The 23,993-nt window shown below is 42.0% G+C and overlaps 1 protein-coding gene across 2 annotated transcripts in view; it reads left to right on the forward strand.

The window, feature by feature from the left end:
• The window catches only part of ABCC4 (ATP binding cassette subfamily C member 4), a 292,989-nt gene that overhangs the window by 177,534 nt on the left and 91,462 nt on the right, over positions 1–23,993 (forward strand). For both annotated transcript variants that reach the window (XM_010358905.2, XM_010358906.2), the window contains exon 20: positions 20,215–20,294. In XM_010358905.2, coding sequence (XP_010357207.2) covers positions 20,215–20,294 — 80 coding nt within the window. The remainder of the gene's footprint in view (positions 1–20,214; positions 20,295–23,993) is intronic.

Genomic DNA, 23,993 nt, shown 5'->3' on the forward strand with positions numbered 1-23,993 from the left:
AACTGAAACCCAGGACCCATTAAACACTAACTCCCCACCACCCCTTTCCTCCAGCCCCTGGCATTCACCCTTCTGCTTTCTGTCTCTGAGTTTGACTATTCTATACACTGGACCTAACTGGAATCAAACAGTCTTTTTCCTTTTCTGACAGGCTTGTTTTATTTAGTGTAATATCCTTATGGTTCATCTATGTTGTAGCATGGCCCAGAATCTCCTCCCATCTTAAAGCTGAATAATATTCTATTGTGTGTATATACAGTCAGCCAGCCTCTGTATCCACGGGTTCCACATGCTCAGATTCAACCAACTGTGAATGGAAAATATTTGGAAAAACAATCCAATAAAAAATTATAATACAACAACAAAATTAATGTATAACCAATACATAGCACTTACATTGTATTTAGGCATTATAAGTAATCTAGGGATGATTTAAAATTAAATGGATGGGCCGGTGGCTTACAGTTATAATCCCAGCATTTTGCGAGGCTGAGGTGGGCGGATCACTTGAGGCCAGGAGTTCGAGACCTGCCTGGCCAACATGCTGAAACCCCGTCTCTACTAAAAATACAAAAATTAGCTGGACATGGTAGTGCATGCCTGTAATTCCAGCTACTCGGGAAGCTGAGGCAGGAGAATCCCTCTAACCCAGGAGGCGGAAGTTGCAGAGAGCCAAGATCACTCCACTGCACTCCAGCCTAGGCGACATAGTGAGAGTCTGTCTCAAAAAGTAAACAAATAAAACATCAATAAAATTATATTGGAGGATGTGTGTATGTTATATGCAAATGGCCTTGAGCATTTGCAGATATTGGTGTTGGTGGAAGGTCCTGGAACCAATCCCACATAGATAGAGAGGGACAACCAGCTGTACCACCTTTTGTATATCCTTTTGTTATTCATCTCTTGGGTTGCCTCTGCCCTTTGACTATTGTGCATAGTGCTGCTGTGAACATGGATGTGCAGATATCTCTTCTAGACCCCCGCTCTCTCTTCTGTTGGATGTATGTCTAGAGGTGGAATTGCTGGATCATGCGGTCATTCTATGTTTCATAATGTGGGGAGCTGTCATATTTTTTTTTTCTTTGCACCTGCACCATTTTTATGATCCCCCAACTATATACAAGAATTCTAATTCCTTCACATCCCTGCCAACACTTGGTATATTCTGGTTTTATGATAGTAGCCATGCTCCTGGGTGTAAGATAGTGACTTCCTTTATTTTCTTAGGTCAATAAATCCTACAAGGTGACTTTGAGTTGTTAGCTGTGGGGAGTGTCAGGTTGCCTGACATCTTTGGGCAACTCTTCTCTTCTCTCCTTTTTTTTTTTTGAGACAGAGTCACACTCTGTTGCCCAGGTTGGAGTGCAGTGGTGTGATCTCAGCTCACTGTAGCCTCCGCCTCTGGGGTTCAGGTGATTCTCCTGCCTCAGCCTCCCGAATAGCTGGGGTTATAGTTGTGCACCACCATGCCCAGCTAATTTTTTGTATTTTTAATAGAGACAGCGTTTCACCTTGTTGGCCAGGCTGGTCTCAAACTCCTGACCTCAGGTGATCTGCCCACCTCAGCCTCCAAAAGTGCTGGGATTACAGGCGTGAGCCACTGCACCCGGCCGGTCAACTCTTCCCTGAAAACAAGCCGCCCATGCGAAGGAGCCTGTGCAGCTTTCTTTGTTGCGCGTCTCCTCTTGTCGCCTTTCCTTGGCACGCTTCCCCTTTTTTTAATCCTACACTTGAAAATTAGATCAAACGCAAACTGTGTTTAGATTTATTTACAGTTTAACTCCTTTCCTGTTTGCCTTTTGACAGGCTTGGCATAAGAAGTCTTTTTCAAGTAGTAAATTAATTTAGGTGGCACGCACCCCACCTGAATTTTGTTACCTGCTGGCGGTTTAGATGAATGGATATTATAATCTCAGCACATTTCCGCCCAACACCACTGCGCAGATTTGCAAGAGTCTACAAAAGTGATAATAGTCTGTCAGTTTGGGGCCTAGAAAAAGAAGAAGAAGGAGGAAAAAAAAAAAAACCAGGGCGCATTTTTAAATTTGTATTTCTAGGATGCCTGTGGGGACGCCAGAAATACCATATAGCAGTTTACATGGCTAAATACACATGAAAAAGGTAAGGGACCCAGAGATGTTTCTTTGTAGGCACATGGGAGAAGAGTCCGTTCAAATCGGTAATTGTCAGCTGTGTTTGCAGATATATTCTCTAATGCAACCAAAGATTTTTCTTTTTCCCCCTTAAATTCACCATTTCCTTGAAGAATGCAGTCTATTTTTAATGACTTTATTGATTCGACGATTGGGTTACAATGTACTTTATTTACTGCAGAAATGTTTCGTTCTTGTCAGCACTTAATGCGAATAAATCTACTTTTTGGCACCACTTTGATGGACTGTAAAACTGCTTATGTTTGCAGGAAAATTTGTTTGGCCACGGTATGTTTATGTGCAGACTCAGTGTGACTTTTTTCCCCCTCAAAATCATTTTATATCATAGTGTAGCTGACAAATAAATACACATGGTGTAGTAATCATTGTGTACTGTCAGAGCAGCAGAAAACAAAATGTGGGTTTTATGACAGGGATCAAAAAAGAGATTTAATATTCATAATTAAAGCCACTTATTTAATGCTTTATGTTTTTGCTTCTGTGTTAAGGCTTTGCAGTTTTTGGTTCATAATTTGTATATCTCTTAAAAATAGTAAATATATAGTATACCCTACGTTCACTGTTATTGTCTGCATGTGAATTTAGTATTTATTATCCAAGAAGACCCAATAAAAGTTGATCTTTGTTTCTTACTGTTCAAGGTATAAGTAAAGTTAAAATACATTTGCAATACAATAAGTTTTCTGTTTTCCTTCTTTTTTTGGGGGGGAGATGGAGTTTTGCTCTTGTCGCCCAGGCTGGAGTGCAGTGGTATGATCTCAGCTCACTGCAACCTCCACTCCCCAGGTTCAAGTGGTTCTTCTGCCTCGGCCTCCCAAGTAGCTGGGATTACAGGCATGTGCCACCACACCCAACTCATTTTTGTATTTTCAGTAGAGACAGTGTTTCACCATGTTGGCCAGGCTGGTCTCAAACTCCTAACCTCAGGTGATCCATCCGCCTTGGCCTCACAAAGTGCTGGGATTACAGGTGTGAGCCACTATGCCTGGCCTGTTTTCTGTTAAGATTCTTAACTTTTTCATGAAAGCAATGTCATATAATATTTAGCTTTGCTCTATTATAATACGTTTAATTTGGGAAGGAAGCTGAATCATCTTAAACGATTTTTTTTCATGAAACATTTTTCTCCTACAAATGTTTTCTAGTATGTATTTTTTCTTAAATAAGATAAATACTATCAATTTTATATACTAATATTATACATTTTTGTTTTACTTATTTTTCATAGGATAGCAGGATATAATAGTGGCAAATTGAATATCATCAAATAGCCTACAACCTTAGTCCTGAATCAGTACTATGCTACAGGAGAATTTGGAATGTCCACAACATGTCCATTATATTTGCAGTCCATCTGAAAAAATAATACACAAAGACCAACAAATGAAAAACTTCCTTTACAAATGAACACATCAGAAATATCATTACGTTTATTGCTTTAGCTACCTTTATGCTTTAATATGATTGGCAATTATCCAGTAATCTTGTGCCAGATAAAAATAAGCAACAGTCTGGGTTATTCAGTTTCAATGAACGTGTAAAATAATATTTTAATAATTACACAATATTTGTGTTTTTTTAAATTTACTTTTGAATGCATTTAACAAACTGGCTAGGAGTCCTTCTTTAAAGAGAGGTAAATGCAATTGTCAACAGCATCTGCAAGCTAACCCCAAAGAACCCATTTTCAGCCAACTTCGTGATCTCTCATTCAGATTCGAATCTACAATGAGTGCCAAAATCATGCTTTTAAAAAATGACAGCATTGGTGAAACTCTGGAGGTGCTTATATTGCTAGTGTAGGCAAAAAAGTCCAGCAATACAGAGCTAGGCCACTTTCCTTGATTCTTTCGCCATAGGAAGAAATGAATTTCCAGGGAGGTAATGGAGTCCTTCTGAGAACCATGATTAAAAGTCTTTGGGAATTATCAGCCAAACTTAAAATGGATCTCTCGGTTTTCATGGGGACTTGTGTTAAAAAGGGACATTTTAATTTAAAGGAACTAAGTTGATAAGGTAGGTTCAGGGAACCAAAAATGTTGAACAGATTTTTGCTGGATTGACAACTTGTGTGGATCCTGAGTTTTTAGAGTGAATAACCATCTGCTTCTAGGGAAATGGCCACAGCTTGCCCCTCCTTCAGGGTAAAAGGTAGGTTCTGAGTCTGTGATTTCTCCTTGCTCAGAGCGTATAAATATTTTAAGTAGGTGTGGTCAGCTGTCCAGCTCTTTACTTTTTCAGTTGGGAAGGAAAGAGTTGCACAGCTGTGATGTTCGGGGCCAACAAGGACTTGCAGACGCCCTGTGCATAGGAGCAGCTGAACACATTCTGAATCATGCAGTTGAGCAGGCTGCTAAGTGATGGAGAAAACAATATCACGCACAGAGATTTGATGTCTTTTTATGGGAGAACAAAAGAGTTTCGATTCTTTCACACTGAGTTTAGCCTAGCCATTGTGTGGCACAGGAGGTTTAATGAATCATTGTTTAACTAGGATCCTGCCAGTATTTGGCCATTAAATAGACTCCAATGTGTATAGAGTTCTTCTCTGTCAGACTCTTATTTGACTGTGATTAATTGGCATCGAATTGTTATTTAATTACCTCCACAGAAATCTAAGAAGAGTTTGTGTTCTGATTAAGTTATTTGATGTAGGAACAGGCATGGGGCTGGAGAGGTCAGCTCAGCACTCAGGACTCCCCCTGCTACTACAAAGGCGAACTTCTGTGGCTGCCCAAAGCTCGCAGAAGATCCCTGGGGATCAGAAATGCAGCCAGAATCTGGATTTTACCTTTTTCTTAGAATATAAAAAATGTTTTGGCAACTCAAACTTACAGCATAAGTTTGTAAAGCTTTTTTTTTTTTGCATGTTGAAATCCTTTGAAGTTATTTATTGGACTGTGTTAAACATGTTCAGTGACGGTTACTGAGGTTCCCTTCAGTTCACAATTGAAACATGTTACGCATTCCCATGCATGGAGAAGAGGTCAGCCAGCAGGATGCTGGCACAGTAGGAGTAAGGCAGAAGAAAATCAGTGATTGCACATCTGGTTTGGGAGTCACTATCCTTAGAGAATAGCACCATGAGGGCATGAGACTGCCACTGAGGGGATAGAGTTCTGAGAAGTGGAGCCTCCAGATGCAAGGGGAGACCACCTGTAGTTAGCAGGGGTGGAAAGAGGCAGATATTAAAAGAAAGAAAGTCAGGCCAGGCACGTTGGGAGGTCAAAGCGGGTGGATCACTTGACGCCAGGAGTTCAAGACCAGCCTGGCCAACATGGAGAAACCTCATCTCTAAAAATACAAAAATTAGCTGGGCGTGGTGGCACATGTCTGTAATCCCAGCTACTTGAGAGGCTGAGGCAGGAGAATTGCTTGAACCCAGGAGGCAGAGGTTGCAGTGAGCCAAGATCGGGCTACTGCATTCCAGTGTGGGCAACAGAGATTCTGTCTCAAAAAAATAAAATAAAATAAATTTATATCCCCAAAGCCAGCATATCTAAATATCTTGAAAAGACGATTAACAATGTCAGATGCTGCAGGAAAAGTCAAGAGCATTGAGGATGAGGGAAAAGCTGGCTGTTGGGTTTAGAATGACTGGTGAACGCCATGGTATGAAGAGGAACAGGAATGGGACTGCAGAGGGTTATGGGGCATTTGGATAGGTGAAGATTCCCCCTAAGATGAAGCTGATGGTTTGACTAAGAGGTAATGTGTATCTAAGCTGTTTATAACTGGCAGCTTAGGTAGAATTATAAGTATCATAGTAATATTTCTAGTTTTTAAAATTTTATCTGAATTTTTAAAGATGAAATTCAATGGTTAAATTTCCCCCCTTGCTTTTTAATGGTATATATATATATATATATATTCCAACATAAGTTCATGCGTTTTTATTGAACACAGCCTAGCACACAATTTGGTGTAACATCTGTTGGTGATTCCCAGATATTAAAATGATGTGCCGGGGATGGAACTGACGATCACATTTGGGTGTTGGTTGATCTGTTTCCAGCACACCTTTGGTTGCTTTACATAGGGTGGGTAGTGGGAGGGCCCATTGTCTTCAAGTTCAGTCACGTTCTCACACTGAATGTTTTGCTGTCCTATTTTTGAGTATTACATATACTTGTATGTGGATCAGAGATAGAGCCAATTTTGCACATTGAATGGTAATTTCCATTCAAGGTAATGTCAGTGACTGAATCTGATACTTGCCTTTGTGGAAGTGGAAATTCCTTGTCTAGGTGAATGCTTTATAAATACGCATTGCTGCCACCATCTCTGTGGGAACACATTCTTGGAGACCGCTGGGTATTTCTAGGCTCTTGTTTTTACCCCTCCAATACTCATTCTTTTAGAGATATTCCATGAGCATTTAGCCATGAGCGACAGTGACAGAATACTGGACAGTAAAAACTCTGTCTTAGGGTTTAAAGTGGTACATTCCCAGAAGAGGTCAAGATATTGACGATTTCTTATTGTCTTAGAATCAGAGATTCTTAATGAGAGCTCTGCTGTCCTGTGGTTCCTGGTTTGGGAATCCCCTGAAATCATATGCAAACTGCACACATGTGCATTTCCAAGCGAAAACACTCTGTGGCATTCACTGGCCGTGTTCGAGAGCAGTCATCCTAGAGATCCTTCTACCTGTTGCTGTCCAGGGGTCTGTACCTCCCGGATGCTAAGTGAGGTGGGGCCGGGTTCACTCCTCCCTGGTGTATTCTTGAGATCCATGGGTAAAGGAAATGGCCTGGTCTGTCTTCCTAACTTTTTTCTTTTTAGCAAATGTAAAATAGTGATTACTTGCTGTAGCAAAGCATGCATAGCTGCTGTAGCAAAATGGTTTCCTGAGGCAATTTATCAGGTGTTTTCAAGGCTTCAAGGATAATCCCCTACAGTACTTCCTAGCAATGAGTGATTTGGCTTTGCCCTGGGTCACACAACCGTGTTAAGGCCTGGGATGAGGTAGAACTGGAATCCCTGGACTTTCCTAATCAATTCTGCCTTTTATTAGGCTGCATGTCCTCATTCATTCATTCATTTACTTCCTTGTTACATGTTACGGCCTCCTGTAACTTGTGTAATTTAATCTTGAGGTGGAGTTATTTTAAATGTTTTACTTTAATTATGATTAGCCAAGAGAGAGTTCCTGCAACCCTTGTAAGCGGGAGTGATAGCCAAAGTATTTACCATCCAGTAAGCAGGCAGTAGCCAATCAGAAGGGGCCTGGGCTGTCAGCGGCTTCTTTGGCCATCGTCATTTGTGTCAGCCCTGCCTAGAAATTTATTGGTTCATTTTTATTAGTAGACATTTAATAGAATTTGCAAATGTGTCCAGTAAATTAGCTTGATGTCACGGAGGTGTTGACATGAGCACACCTTTCTGAACCTCCAGGAGCTGCGTGTGAGTCACAGCCTGGATGCCTGACAGCCGGGCATCCTGGAATTAATTTCTTACTGTCCCTAAGCCTCCACTGTATCTTCTATAAAATGGGAATAGTATTTGTGTCATAGTTTTGAGATGATGTATACGGTTTCTGGCACTAATTTAGTGCTCTGTGGGGTGGTCTTGAAACACGGTGTTGAATTCACTCTTCTAGGTTTGTGTGCCTAATTTGGTGCCTGAAGAAAATGGTCTGGGTTACAATGTACCTTTATATTATTATTATTATTATTATTATTATTATTGTTATTTTGAGATCAAGTCTCGTTCTGTCACCCAGCCTGGAGTACAGTGGCATGATCTTGGCTTAGTGCAGTTTCCACCTCCCAGATTCAGGCAATTCTGCCTCAGCCTCCTGAGCAGCCGGGACTGTAGGCACACACCACCATGTCTGGCTTTTTTTTTCCCTCTTGCATTTTTAGTAGAGATAAGGTTTCTCCATGTTGGCCAGGCTGGTCTCAAGTTCCTGGCCTCAGGTGATCCCCCACCTCTTCCTCCCAAAGTGCTGGGATTACAGGTGTGAGCCGCTGTGCTCAGCCTTTTTTTTTTTTTTTTTTTTTTTTTTTTTTTTTTTTTTTTAAAGCAAGGGGGTCTTTCTTGCTCTCTTGCCCAGTCTGGAGTGCAGTAGCGTGATCATAGCTCACTACATCCTCAAACTCCTGGACTCAAAACAGTCCTCTCCCCTTGGTTTCCCCAAGTGCTGGGATTACAGGCTTGAGCCACCATGCCTGGCAGCAGCGGGATGACATCTCCAATCATGAGTGAATGAACCAAGATGACCCTTAGGAAAAAATGTTGTCCAGCTGCCTCTCTCAGTGAGGAAGGCACCAGGATGAGTTAGTGTGGGCTCTGTGTGCACAGAAGCAGAGGCAGAGTCGATCTCCTTGACTATCTTCTGTAGACTACTTTCTCCAGCCAAAGTCAAATGTGTAAAACGTCCATCTCTCCAAACTGCGCTTGTGCCCCTCCTAAATGCTTCCTCTTTACAAGCATGGCTTTGAAGAGCCATAAGTACTAGGAATTTTCAGCAGAGGCCCTCAACACCTGATCCTTTTTCATTCCCATTCCACACCCAAGTCCTCTCCTATCAGCACACCTTAGGTCATGCTCTTCCCATCAACTAGGCAAATATTTGTCATCCCTTCACCCTTTCCCGCCTCTCAGTCCTGATGGATGTCATTCCTTTCACCTGATCAAAGTCTACATTCTTCATCAATACATTTTCTCCCCTCTTTCCAAATTCTCAGGCCCTGTTCCCACGAGGGCTGACCCTGCCTCACCCTGGTAACTCCCACCAGCTGGTGATGCCCCCCTGCTGTTGTGCCTTCCTCATTGCCACCTGCCTTGGGCATGGTCTGTGCTTTCTTATTTCTGCCACCTGCGTGTGTGCTCATGTCGGGTTGTATTGCTCTACATGCTGTGCTGACTTAACATGTATCTATTAACCTGCTACCAGTGTGATCATAAGACACTCAGAGAGGGCTGGGTGTGGTGGCTCACGCCTGTAATCCCAACACTTTGGGAGGCCGAGGTGGGCAGATCACCTGAGATCAGGAGTTTGAGACCAGCCCAGTCAACATGGTGAAACCCCGTCTCTACTAAAAATATAAAAATCTGCTGGGTGTGGCGGTGCACGTCTGTATTCCCAGCTACTTGAGAGGCTGAGGCAGGAGAATCGCTTGGATCTGGGAGGTGGAGGTTGCAGTGAGCCAAGATCATGCTAGTGCACTTCAGCCTGGGCGACAGAGTGAGACTTCGTCTCAAAGAAACAAAACAAAACAAAACAAAAAACACACACACTCCAGAGCAACATCAAACAAGCATCAATTTTAAGTCATGAAACAAGTAAAACTTTAATTCCAATTAGCAGGTTCTAATGAGCGATTATAGTTGTCTTACCTGATAGGTGAGCAGCAGGAAAGGAATGAGTACAACGTAAGAGATTATTGTTACCCAGAGGAAGGAAAACTTGATGCTGGATGTAGGAAACAGATGATGAGGTTGCCCTTTGCCTTGAAGCCATTTGGGTTTTTTACAAGTCGTTTAGTGTAGACATTCTCACCTACCATCTTCCAGTTGGGGGAAAACATGAGAAGGATCTGATTAGAAAAGGAAAGAACACGTACATACTTTTGAAACTCATTTTCTCCAATTTGTCATGTCACATAATAAAACCTGGAAATTACTTTCTCAAAAATATGTCATAAGTATATGAAAAGTCAAGAAACAGCTACACTTTGAAAACACAGCATATTTATTCTAGAGAGGCTTTCCTTCACTATAGGATAACTATAATCCCTAGTTGATTTACTGCAGTCCTGATTCTAGCTTAACTCCTAGGAGATACAAAATTCTCACAATGTAAGGTGTCTGCCCTGCCACTGGGACACCTCTCCCACCGCATCCATGAGCCTGCCTGTGGCTTTCCCCATCAAACTGCTTTTCCCTGCGTTTATCTCACAGCTGCCACTGGAGTGAGCATGCGTCATGTCCGGGACCTGCTACCTGGAACCACAGTTCTGTCTCTCTTTGGCGTGTAAGCATTCAGGTGGGGTAGGAAGAGGAAAGACAGGCAACTGTAGGTGCTTTATCCCATAGTTGCTGTGACAAGCAACAAAGGTTCTTTGAGGGTCTCTCTCTCTGGGGGTCTGTCATCCTCTTCCGCAGCAGTGTTGAGTTCACTCTTCTAGGCTTGTGTGCCAAATGTGGTGCCTTAAGAAAATGGTCTGAGTTAGGGTGTACCTTTAATTTTGTTTTATTTTATTTTATTTTGTAAGGGTGAGGGTCCTGCTTGCTCTTGCACAGGCTGGAGTGCAGTGGCGCTATCACAGCTTACTGCAGCCTCAAACTCCTGGGCTCAAGCAAGCCTCTCGCCTTGGCTCCCCAAGGCACTGGCAAGAGCCATTGATTGCACTTGGCCAGATGCACCCTTTTAAGTCTACCATTTAAATAAAATATCTCTTATATGACTTTACCTTTAAGTTCTGGGAGGAGTTCCTAGCTTCAGAGGAATTAAATAAGGCTAGGCCATGGCTAGGCCAGAACTTTCCCTCCTCTTCTGGTTACCTGTGATATCCTTATTATCTCTGCCTGTGATCTGCTTCCTGTCCTGTCTGTTCTGCCATGCTTCTTATCTGCTCTCCTTGCCTGCTCTCCAACCCTCCTGTGGTCTGTGTCCCCTCCATGTCCTTCCATCCCTTGTTCCATTCTCTGTCAGGTCCCCTCCTCATCCCCAACCCCAACCCAGCACCTGGGGTCTGCTATCTCCTCTCCTGCTCTCTTCCTTTTCTGAAATGTTGGATTTCTTTGCTTTCTATAATGCTTTCATGCCATCATGTTGGCTTCTGTAAGTTGCTGTACCCAAACTCGGTCTGTAACTGCATTCAAATGCCCTTTGAAGGAGCTTTGAAGGAGCACAAGCAAATAAATCGGCTCAACAGCAGTGCAAAGACAGTGGCAAGGATGACATGGCAGATGCTTCATGACAACAAATGTTCCCAAATTGGAAAACACTTGCCAGAAAGACTGAATGCAATAATCAAGCATTGCAACTAGAGCCTTGAAATTTGAAAACAGACCACTTAATATTTGTAGTGGAAGGGCTTGTTTTATTTGTTCACTCAGTATATATGCTAAGCATTGGTCCAGGCCCTAGGGAAAGTGCACGGGACAAAACAGACAATAGTCCCCTGTGCAAAGATTGCCAATACTCCCATTTAATGAGTGTAAGTAGAAAGGAGCCAAGACACGTCTCCAACTGCCGACCTCGGGTGATCTGCCTGCCTTGGCCTCCCAAAGTGCCGAGGTTACAGGCGTGAGCCACTGTGCCTGGCCGAGGTTTCCCATTTTTAAAAAAGAGTTGGAAAATGGCTGCATTTATGGCATGTTGTTAGCATGTCGTTTGAGCACTCCCTAGGCACTTTGTTATATCCTGTGTGGAAAGTATATATAATTAAGTCTACTAAACAGGTGACCCTAGAAGAACATGGGGATTAGGTGTGCTGCACCCCTGCTTCCCTGCAAACATGCTCAAAAATCTGAGTATAACTTTCAGTTCCCCAGAAACTTAACCACCAGTAACCTGCTGTTGACTGGAGGCCATGAAACTTGATCAACACATATTTTGTATGTTATATGTATTATGTACTGTATTCTGACAATAAAGTAAGCTAGAGAAAAGCAAATTTTATTAAGAAAATCATGAGGAAGAAAAAATGCATTTACTATTTATTAAGTGGAAGTGGATCATCATAAAGGTCTTTCTCCTCATCTTCACACCTGAGTCCACTGAGGAAGAGGAGGGGTTGGTCTTGCTGTCTTGGGTGGCAGAGGTGGAAATAAATTTACATACAAGTAGATTCCCTCAGTTCAAACTCATGTTGTTCAAGGGTCAACTGTATCGAAAACTAGTATCAAAAACTAGTTAAGATACTAAATAGGTGAAGCTAGGATATATTCTGACAACACATCCAGACTAGGAGAAATCAGGAAGTAAGCTGAAAGTCTGTCATCCAACAAAGCTTCTGAAAACTGACCCTGGAAACACGAACATTGCTATGTCTTTGCTGATAGTATATTGAATCTTATGTCAGGCCCAGTTTTAACTACTGATTTGTAGGGTTTCCTCCTTCTTCACCACTGAAAGTAAGAATGGAGGTAGAAAAGGCAGGTTTTGTTGACCGAAAACTGAATAATACAAAACCACAGTAGTTGGGAGCATAGGGGTACATACAAGTAACCTAGCAGCTTCTAAGATCATTGCCACATTGAAAAGGTCAGAATAATGATCCTCAAAGTGTTAGTTCTGGGTTATCAAGAAAAGATGTCTTTTTTTTTTTTTCTCTGAGTTGGAGTCTCGTGTCACCCAGGCTGGAGTGCAGTGCCATGATCTCCGCTCACTGCAACCTCCACCTCCCGGATTCAAGCGGTTCTCCTACCTCAACCTCCTGAGTAGCTGGGATTATAAGCATGCACTACCACACCAAGCTAATTTTTTTATTTTTAGTAGAGACAGGTTTTCTCCATGTTGGTCAGGCTGGTCTCACACTCCTGACCTCAAGTGATCTACCCGCCTCCACCTTCCAAAGTGCTGGGATTACAGGCATGAGCCATGGTGCCCGGCCAAGAAAAGATATCTTTATGCTGTGTGTCTTTTGTTTAAGAAGTGAGAAGTCTCTAATCTACATGAAAAAGGTTTGGCCAAAACAACTTAAATTTTTTTAAATAAGGTCTTTGATAATTAAAAGGATAGTTAGCAATTTGGAAATTTCAGTTTACAAAATTCATCGTTTCTCCATCTAAGTTTAGACACTCATTCTCTCGTTGGACATGTGGTATTGTTCTGGTCAAAGCTTTTGGGTTGCTGGGAGCAGAATCTACTCAGCTTATTGTGGATGAGAAGGGGTTGATGGGAAGGAAGCAGGGCACCGGGTGCTGAAGCAAGGCTGACCTTCCTGTAAGCTGCAGCTGGGAGCCATTGTCACAGAGCTCGTGGATGGGCCAAGCCCGTTTTCCCTTTGCCTCTCATCTTTCCTTTGGATTGTGCTTCTGCTTCATATTTTCATTTCTTTCACAGTCTCATATTCATTGAGAGTAGAAACCTGAATTATTGGCAGCTAGTCCTGGGACTATAGGCACGTGCTACCATGCCCGGCTAAGTTTTGCATTTTTGGTAGAGTTGGGGTTGGCTTCCCTAGCTGGGGAGGGTTTCTGAGAAAAGCAGCAAGGTTATCCACAGCCGGTCCAGTATAGACAAAGGCACTCGCATTAGTGGCAGGTTCCTGAGAGCTACATTTGTCAGTAAGAGTTCCATGGAGGAGAAAGGGCTAAGGCTACGATCCTGGTAGGTGGAGGCAAGCAGGGACTGAGGACCTTCATGACAGGTGGATGGAAGAGAGAGAAGGCCCCATGATGGGAACAAGGACGCATGGCCAGGAGGAATGAAGGGGAGGTTAGGAAGAGACCTCTCTTCTACCTCTTCTCTCCTCACTGTTTCTAAAAACTTAATAGCTTTGATTTGACAGATGAATAAATAAGGGTGTAAATGAGATTATTTTAAATGAAAAGTAAAGACATGCTGGTAATTATGTAAGATAAAGATAAGTCAAAAATGACTTATAAGTTTTCATGCTGTATTATTTAGGCATAGGTCTAAGGTAGGGTTTGAGAAGTTAGGCATGGGTTGTTGTGGGTCAATTTCAAAGGATCTGTTTAGTTTATTTAGATGAGCTTAAGATGTTTTGTAGGGTAACTGAGTGTCTGAGTAAGCCCTGGGCTGGGAGATCAGGAGTACAGATAAGATGTGGGATACATAAGCAAACAGGAAATCCTTGAAATGAAAGTGAGCAAAGTTCGAGAAGAGAATCAGAAAAAGGAAAAAATGGTCAACAGCTTTATCCTTAGAAAAAAATAAGATGAAGCAAAGGATATTGAAGGAAGTTGCCCTGAAGAGTGGGGTTTCTCATTCCTCTTCTCTCTGCCATATGGAAATCCCAGAATGGCTTGGCAGAGAGTACCCATCCCATTACAAAATATTGCATCACCTTGAGCAAGATTGGCTTTTGTCTTCGCATCTCTAACATGAGGAGTTTGGTCTACAAAGTGCTGTGAACATTTCTGTTGCCTGCAGAAACCTTTCTTCAGAGGCGATCTCTATGTGAAGGTCCCAAAGAATGTCAGACCCTGTGTTTGAGAGGGGAAAGGCAGCGAAGCGGGGAGATGAGGTGTCTGGGGTTGGGTGTGCTTGGCCTCCTCTTCATCCTCTGTCTCCTTCTTTAAGATTCTTCAAGGCAGAATCTCAGAATCTTCATAAGACAAGGTTTGAGGCTGGGCGCTGTGACTCGTGCCTGTATTCCCAGCACTTTGGGAGGCCAAGGTGAGCAGATTGCTTGAGCCTCAAGAGTTTGAGACCAGCCTGGGAAACATGGCAAAACCTCATCTCTACAAAACAAATTAAAAATTAGCCAGGCATGGTGGTGCAGCAGAGGTCCCAGCTACTTGGGAGGCTGAGGCAGGAGGATCACTTGAGCCCAGGGAGGTTGAGACTGTAGTGAGCCTTGATTGTGCCACTACACTCCAGCCTGGGCAACAGAGAGAGAGCTTTTCTCAAACAAACAGACAAGCAAACAAAAAACATAAAGCTTGAATGTTATTAGCCCTGGGGATCCTTCACACCCGTTTAAACTCTATAATCCTACAATAAGAATGCAAAGAACACCTCACCCATGTGAGCTACTCTAGAATTTAGAGGATCGCTTCATAATCACCATCTCTTTGATCCTCGTGATCGTTGGCCCTGTGAAGTAGTCCAGGCAAATGTCATCAGCTCCATTTTGTAGGTCAGGAATTTGTGTGTCAGTATAGGTTGGGTGAGTTGCCCTGTATTGTTGAGTCCTGTTGCTACTGAGCCTCCAAGGAGGACAAGGACCTCATGTCTTATCCCTGCCTCGTTTTCTCTTTCATGCCTTTTGTGAGCCTCTGCCATGTTGATGGCCTGTTCTGATGAGATGTACCACAATACTGGACTTCTGGAGCTTCTGTTTGGTTCTCATTTTGGTCTAAGCTGAGTGACACAGGATGTCCAGGCTGGCCCAGCTCCTCACATGGCTTCCTCTCCTCCCAGACCACAGTGTCATGGATGCTGTCATCCTTTTCAGCCCAGCAACTGTCTCCAGGCTCCACCCAACAGCCTGTACTCTGGACCAGTCTGTGCCCTGCCATGTGGCACCACATTGTACTGGGAGTACATACATCAGTTCTCTCAACACCATTTCATAGACTCTGCTCTTTGGGACAGACTGCTTGGATTTACGTTCTACTTCTCACATCTCAAGATGGTGGTTTCCCCATCTTACCTTTGCACACTCCACCTATCATCAACGATGGGTACCTGAGAGTCCGCCCTCTCTTTGCACTTCTGGCTTCCAATTCTCTGCAGGAATGTCAAAGGCCAATTCTTTTTTTTTTTTTTTTCTCCCTTGAGACAGAGTCTCGCTCTGTTGCCCAGGCTGGAGTACAATGGAGTCGTCTTTGCTCACTGCAACCTCCGCCTCCCAACCTCAAGCAATTCTCTGCCTCATCCTCCCAAGTAGCTGGCATTACAGGTGCCCACCACCATGCCCAGCTAAGTTTTTTGTATTTTTAGTAGAGACAGGAGTTCACCATCTTGGCCAGGCTGGTCTTGAACTCCTGATCTTGTGATCCACCTGCCTCAGCCTCCCAAAGTGGTGGGATTACAGGCACGAGCCACTGCGCCTGACTCAAAGGCCAATTCTTATCAAAAGTATTAGCTTTCAGAACCATCAGTGAAGCTGTAAGTGTGGATACCTGTAAAGAAGTTTACAGTATTGAAGAGTTCACTAAACATCTACTTTTACCTTCAAGGTCAGAGGTGGCATGGCCTGATGGGGTCTTTTTTGCTGACACCTAAGACCGGTTTTGTGGTACAGAATGGGCTCCCCAGGAGGGAATGAGTGGCACACTCTCCATCATGGGTGAACCTCAAAACCTTGAGATACGGGAAGGAAGCCAGACACAAGAGATCACATATTGTGTGATTCCTTTTCCATGAAAGATACTGAAAAGGCAAAGGGCAGGAAGTAGTTGCTTGAGGCTGGAGTGGGCATAGAGAGGCACTGTGAGTGGCATGAGGGAGCTTACTGGGGGCATAAAAATGTCTTGAAACTTATTTTTGGTGATGACTGCATCACTCAGTAAAGTTACTAAAATTCATTGAATTGGATGCCTGAAATGGGTGAATTTTATGAGATGTAAAATATGCATCATTGCAAATATACCTCAATATGTTCATATTTAATACTTTTTGTTACAAAAAAGAATGGGGCTCACGGTAGACATGGGAACTTACAAGTTTTAACTTGTAGTTTGGTTATAAGGGAACTGAGAAGTCTTAGTTATGGGAGAGGTATTAGAATTCCAGAGGTGACTTTAACTTCAGATTAGATTCTAGAATCAGTTTGTAAAATAGAGTCGTTTATTAATTTGCATTTTGACAAAAAGTTCATTAACACCTTTCATAATATTCTATCTTGTGGAGAAAAGTTAGGAGGAACCTGACTGTGTATGTGGTATTACGACTTCAAAGGAGCTTGGTCTCTGTCTCTCTCAGAGGAAAGTTTTAATGTGCTCATAACTTATTATAGACCTTTTTCAGACATTTTGGTTGTTTCCTGCTTCTGATTTGCCAAATACCACATTGACCATCTTTGATGCACTTATTAATGCCTTGAGATACCTCTTAGAAATTGAATTTTGCGGTCCATGGGGATGCACTCTCAATAGTTGTTGTGAGTTGTCCAGCTCCCAAAAATCTACCTGTGCCATCATGCAGGATTGGAGTGGTGTGGATTTACATTAAATGTGAGTCCAAAATGTGATCTGGCTGCAAGAATTTACATGATTGTGGGGTTAGTCATGGGATATATCCTGACCCTGAGATATGCAGATAATACCTGGGGTATTGGTTTTTATCCTGGGTACCAGGCATTCAGAGAGGCTGGCTACCTGACTGTGTGCTGAGGCAATGGCCAAGATAGGACCCTGTGTGTTACGAGAGATAATGGAGGTACACAAGGGATAGGTGCCTGTGAGAAGTCTGGAAAACCTGTGATTAACTTTCTTCAAGTAGTTGAAGAGCTGCCCTGTCAAGAGAAATTCCATTCACTTTGTATGATTGTAAGGCCAGAATCAGCAGCAATGGTTGGAAGTTCCCGGAAGGCAAGCTTTGGTTTGATGTAAGCAAGCCTTGTCTAACAGAACAGTCCGAAAATAGATTGGGTCCCCTCAGGAAACAGTGACTCCTCTTCCCTCGACATCCCTGGAGATGCTCCAGCAGGGACCACGTGTCATTTGGATGAAGAGGTGTGGCATGTGCATGCAGGGAATTTATCATAAGTGTTTGATTTGGAGACCTCTGGGGAAATGACTATGAGGCTGTGAACTTGACATCACAGCTCTGATTATGACAGTCTACTGCGAAGCCAGATGAAAATATTCTGGCTGGGTGCTGTGGCTCACGCCTGTCATCCCAGCACTTTGGGAGGCTGAGGCAGGTGGATCACCTGAGGTCAGGAGCTTGAGACCAGCCTGGCCAGCATGGTGAAACCCTGTCTCTATTAAAAATACAGAAATTAGCTGGGCATGGTGACATGTGCCTGTAATCCCAGCTACTCTGGAGGCTGAGGCAGAAAAATCGCTTGAACCTGGGAGGCGGAGGTTTCAGTGAGCTGAGATCTCCTCCAGCCTGGGCAACAGAGTGAGACTCCATCTCAAAAAAAAGTTTAAAACAAGAAAATATTCTTTTTGCAAACACCAGTCTTTGAATTGTTTCTTAGAACAAGAAAGTAACTATTGAACCTTCTAATCTTATACTTTCTACACTCAGATCATTGTTGATAAGAGTTTCTATTTCAGCTGATCTTTGACATTCAGTTCAGTTATTGGCGTAGCTGTGTGAGGAAGTGGGCTTTCTCAGTTGTTTTTGTTTTGCTTGTATCTTATGCTGTTTTCCAACCATGGGTCTCTCAGATTTTAACATTCTCCCAAATGGTTAAGATAAAGAGTTGGTTTTCACATACTCATCATTTATGTAACCTTTTTATCTTTTTTTCCTCCTTCTTTTCTTTTTTGTAGAGATGAGGTTTTGCTATGTTGCTCAGGCTGGTCTTGAACTCCTGGGCTCAAGCAGTCCTCCCACCTCTGCCTTCAGAAGTGCTGGGATTATAGATATGAGCCCCATCCCTGGCCTCTTTTTTTTTTTAATTTGAATATTGCTTTCAACTTTTTAAAAGCTGAACTGTACTTGCAATGTTTCTGAATATTGCCTATGTTATAACATTGTTAACTTTTCCATTTAAGAAATAATTCATGTTTTAATTATGTCTTTAATTTTTTAGCTTATATTTTCCTTGTTCTGGTATTGATACGTTGAGATGAGAAAAAATAACAAGAAAGATGACAAACAAGATCCATAAGAATCTGTAAGAAAAATACTCGTCTAACTTTAATGTTTCTTAAGTACAGCTGATAAAATAATAGCCTGACCTCTCACCCTGCATAGCGTGATCTGGCAAACAGCAGAAGGGTCCCCGGGAGCTGGTTGGAAATGCAGTCTCCAGCTCCTCCCCAGGGCCACTGCATCAGGACCTGCATTTGAAAAGTTGAGCTTCCTCCTCGGTGGCATGCTGCAGAACCTATGGGTCATAGTCATCGTCGCACCTTTTTGGTTTTGGTTTTTTAGCAGCCATGAAAAAGTACCTGGCATTGTGCCTGGGTTTTTTGTTTTGTTTTGTTTTGTTTTTTTTTCTACAGGCATGAGCCCATTTAATCCCTAGGACAACCCTCTAAAGGAGGTGTTATTAGAGGCTCAGAAAAGTTGTCACTGGGCTTGCCAAAGGTGTCACTGAATGATGCTTTCTGGAGTCTGCGTGTCTGAAGCCTGAGACAGGAAAATCGAGGTGCAGCTCCTACTTGCACACCCTGTGCTTCCCTTGGCCAGCTGGATGCCTTGGGAGAACCGCAGAGGCTGCATTAGCCCCGGCAGCGGGAGGCAGCTCCGTCCCCAGCCTCTGACCATTCACGGTCCACTTGCGGCCTGGTATAAAGGCACCAGGACGAAGTCAATCCTGACAAACCCTAGGAGGCAGCACATCTCATCTGTAAGCAGGGCTTCCGGAAGCATTGATTAGAAAAGAAGTTCAGAGGCCCAGACACACAACTTCTCAGGGGTCACCTACATCCACATAGGCTATGTGTGTATAGATACCTTTTTTTTTTTTTTTTGAAGGAAATCATTTGAAAGAATAGATATTTATTAGAAACCAGGTTTGATCTGTTTCTGACGCTTTTATGACATAATGTTTTCTTGGATTCTACTTGACAGGGGAAGTAAAGTCGATGCTGAGCAGTGATCTTCAATCATTAAATAATATTTCTGTTTTCCTGCATAATTTCCTCTTGTGTTCTTAGATAAGAATAAACCTGTTCTTGTCATACTGTTTGCACATCTGAAAATGACAACCTGTTTGCCAGTAGTAAACTCACAGCTTGGAAAATGATGGGATCCCAAGTTTCCCCAAAAATGTGAGGTACAATCAACCAGGCTGGGAAAAAAAAAAATACAGAGGTTATCATTATATTTATATAAAAACATGTCACTTAGCAAAAGAAATGCTGGTAAAGCAAAATTAGTGAAATAATTAGGATCAATTTATGTACATTCATCTACCTACTTTGCACTTGGATTGGAGTCCTAGATTGGATCTTAAAAGGAGGGAACATTCTAGAACCCACCATCCCCTCCTGTTACTGTCACAAGATTTTTTTTCCTTAATTCTTTTAAAATCAGGGCCACATTTCAGCTCCCTGCCCGCTGCCATTTGAGGATATTTTTGTTTCTCTTTAGGTATCATCCTATTTTCTTTTTCTTTACTACTGACATTGGTTTATTTCGTATGAATGCGTAATATATTGAATACATATGCATTTAAAATATTGTTTTGATTTGTTTGTGAATTGTTCCTCTTAAAGGGTCTATCTGGGGAAATGAGTAATTTTTCATATCCTGTTCTTGCAGGAAGAATTTTAAATCGTTTCTCCAAAGACATTGGACACTTGGATGATTTACTGCCACTGACGTTTTTAGATTTCATCCAGGTAACGTTGAGAGTAACATCAGGATCTCAAATGGAAAACGGAAGTTCCTATTTTTTCAGGCCCTTTTCATGGGGGCTGGGGGTGGGACTCTTGGCCTGGCTGTGTGTAATCTGTTAACTTAATAAAAGGCCATGTTTGTAAAAGAAAGGCGCGGTGATAATTCAGAGGCGAAGTTGGCGTGAGTCATACCTTGCGTGTGGGAGTGGCTATACAGTCTTGTCGGGGTTAGTCTGAAGCAGCTTCATGCTTGGTAAGTGGCTCTCTGTCTGCCTCTAGGTATCTGGCATGGATTGTGCTTTACTGTGAACACATTTCATCATATAGAAACAATCACCTCTCACGGAAAGATAGCCTAGATTAACTAAATTATGCATTGTATTACCACAAAGGCAAATACTTAGGCACTTTTTTTTTTTTTTTTTGGATAGAAGCAGGTGTGGTTACTTACAAAGAAAAGATTAGTAATAATAAGGTGAAAATAATACTTTATTAACAAGGACAATAGAGAGCAGTTATTGCGGATACAAAGCCTTTACAGGCAAGGATATCTAAGCCAATGTGAGTACAGGATCAAAGTCAACTCAGAAAATGTCTTTTTTGTTTTCACACGTTGATTGCTCGAAGTCTTAAGCTGTCTTTAAAAAAGAAAAACCAACAATCCTACAGAAATACCTTCTGTAAAGCGTTTCTTTTGTTTGTGAACTTGAGGCTCTAAAGAATAATGCTGGGTCATCTCCTCTCTCATCTCCTTATTCAGTACTCTTGCTCATGTGGTTTGGTTTTATTTTATTTTTTCCTGTTGTTTAATTTTGTCTGCTTGTCAGTGGTTCAAGCTGGGGCACTTTGTTTTTTTCGCAAGTGTTTATTTTGGAAATGCATCTATTAAAAGCTATACATATTCCAAAGTCTCAGCTGCTGTGGCTAATGCTTTATGAAATGTGAACCTCTTTGAGTTTTTCTAAGTGCCAACTTACAGTAGTTCTAATCATTAGGTGAATTTAAGGCCATTAAGTAGAAATACTACAGTTGGGGTCTGCAATTTTGGCTTGATCCTGTGGTCCCCCTACCCCTGTTTTTTTCTCAGTGCTCAGATGCTTTAGATCTCCTGTGGAGCCACTGTTGTAAAAGGAACCAAAATTACTTAATTTGGAAAATTAGCTTTGTAAGAAAAGTCAGTCATAGGCTTGAAATGCTTGTAGGAATTCCTGTTTGTCACACAGCAAGGCAGCAAATGAGCATGTGACTGCAGACAGCATAGCCCATGGGCGAAGGCATCCACTGTTTACTGAGGTGAAGTAAGCTGAGACTCACAGGTAGATTATTTTTACTGCAAACAAGGACCTCTGATTTTTTTTTTTCGTTTGCAAACATTTTTAAAATGTGCCCTCCTGGGTTTAGCTATATTATTTATCCCTCAGAAGCCGTCACTAGAACAGTTGCCTGGTTTTCACAGAATGCAGATGATTGTCTGTACACGTTTTGACAGGGATTGTTAATTACTTCGAGAAGATTTTGTGAAAGGTTCTGTTTCTTTGCAACTGCAAGCTAGGCAGAGGTTGAGTTTCCGAAGCTGGCTGGCCCACTATGTACTTAGCAGAGTGAGCGGTCATAATTAGAATCCCTCGTGTGCTTTGTCTCACATATGGAGGCAAGAGGGATGGATGCTACTTGATGTCAATATAAAACATTTCTTAGCAGCATGAGGAGGGAAAATTCTAGTCTCGTTGTACTTCTATTTAACCAGAGAGACAAGGGCATTTTTGATTATCCACTCACATAACCTTGGTAAACTTAACATTGTGGAATCCTACTGGCCCCAATTAGCTGATTTCTTGAATCTATAGCAGAGGTTAAATCCTAATGTGATTGTCTCTAAGAAAGGAGTTTTATCTAAAGGATAACTCAGTTATCAATTATGATAAAGATCTATTGTCTCTTGTTTTGTTTGCAGGTGTCTTTAATAAGGCCTCCCATAATCCCTTCAGGAAGAAATATTTTCTCCTTTTAAAAATAGTATTAGCTAAATATAAAAGCTCTGGTCCCTGCCATTGTTGTTGATTCTTTGAGGGACATTTCCCAACATTCATTGTTTAAATGGTTGTCAGGAGGAATCAAGTGAAACGTGGTAAACAATGCAGTAACTGGTTCATCTTACTTTGTGTGCCGAGCCTTTCTGCTGGGGATTTGCATTCGATGAGTGGGCTTTTGACTGAGGTATCGCCAGGATCATTTTGAAGTATTTGGGCCTGTTGCTATATTAGGAGGTGAAAATTTTTTATTAAAGCCACACACCTGCCCTCAAATAAAGGCCAACAAAAATCGAAATGTAATTTTTTTTTTTTTTTTAAGTTGCCTAGGCCTCTGTAAGGATGAAAACAGCCCAGTGGTGTTCTGGGACTCTTAATGGAATCATGTAAACTTAAAATAAACACTATTATGGTAAGCACATAGAATGAAAACTAATTTTCCAAATCAAATACATTATATTCAATTCATTTTCCCCAATCAACCAAATGTTTAAAACCTGTTAGTTATAACAGCAATCTTCTGGAAATTAATTAGAAGCCTATTAGCTCTGCTAGCTGAGCCGAATGAAGGGGGTTGCTCGGTACATTTCTAAGTAGTCTCCTGAATTAAAGCAAAGCAAGGTCAAAATGACAGTTAGCTTTGTTCACCTCATGGCTTTGCTTGAAGTCGTTGATCTTTTGGGGGGGAAGGAGGGGGGTGTTTTGTTTTGCAAAGGAAATTTTGTCTACTTTGACTCAGTTCTGTGATAAATTTTTAAAATTTATTTCTAGTACCAGTCGGGTGAGCCATACAGGAAGCATGATCTTATTTGTGTGAATAGTAGCCTTCTCCATTGCATGGGCATCTGAAATGGAGTTGACTTTTAGGCCTCTTGTCTACCGCATCAATTCTTCTACAGGGTTTATTTAGCCCCTTTCAAAATTCAGATAGTAGGAAATTTCCTGGATGACTTTGTGTTTAATGTCATTAGCAAAACATGCTTCGAACGTTAGGGCCCTGGGTTTTGATGGCTCTCATCAGGTTCAGTGGGTGATAATCACAGTGACTAGCAGTTCCTCCTATGCCCAGAGAAACTCACAGAAAGTAGGCCCTTCTTAACCCAGCAGCGAAGATTGACTGAAACAATTGAGTTTAAAAAAACTGGGAATTTCTTTGTCAAGATGTTACCCTTGGTGTTATCTAGCTGACTGATCTACAGGGGAACTACGTATCTTCACTACCAACTACGGATGGTATTCTTGAGCCAGAAAGAATTTTGGCAGGATGTATAGTAACAAACAGAATGAAGATTAAAATCCACAGAAAAGTTAGGTATCTTCATGAAGAGGGAGTTGAAACTTTGCACTTACCAGAAGGTTCAGACTAAGACTGCTGAGTTGTTATTCTTACTAAAGCTGAGATTTAAAATCAAATAGCTATAGAAATAAATAATGTAGTTGCATTTATCCATATGACTTTTTTTTTGAGATGGTCTCACTCTGTTACCCAGGCTGGAGTGCAATGGTATGATCTCAGCTCACTGCAGCCTTCGCCCCCACACCAGGTTCAAACGATTCTCATGCTTCAACCTCCAAGTAGCAGTGATTACAGATGACTGCCACCACTCTAAGCTAATTTTGTATTTTTAGTAGAGACAGGGTTTTGCCATGTTGCTCAGGCTGGTCTCGAACT

This window comes from Rhinopithecus roxellana, chromosome 18, assembly GCF_007565055.1.
Source record: "Rhinopithecus roxellana isolate Shanxi Qingling chromosome 18, ASM756505v1, whole genome shotgun sequence".
Classification (NCBI taxonomy): domain Eukaryota; kingdom Metazoa; phylum Chordata; class Mammalia; order Primates; family Cercopithecidae; genus Rhinopithecus; species Rhinopithecus roxellana.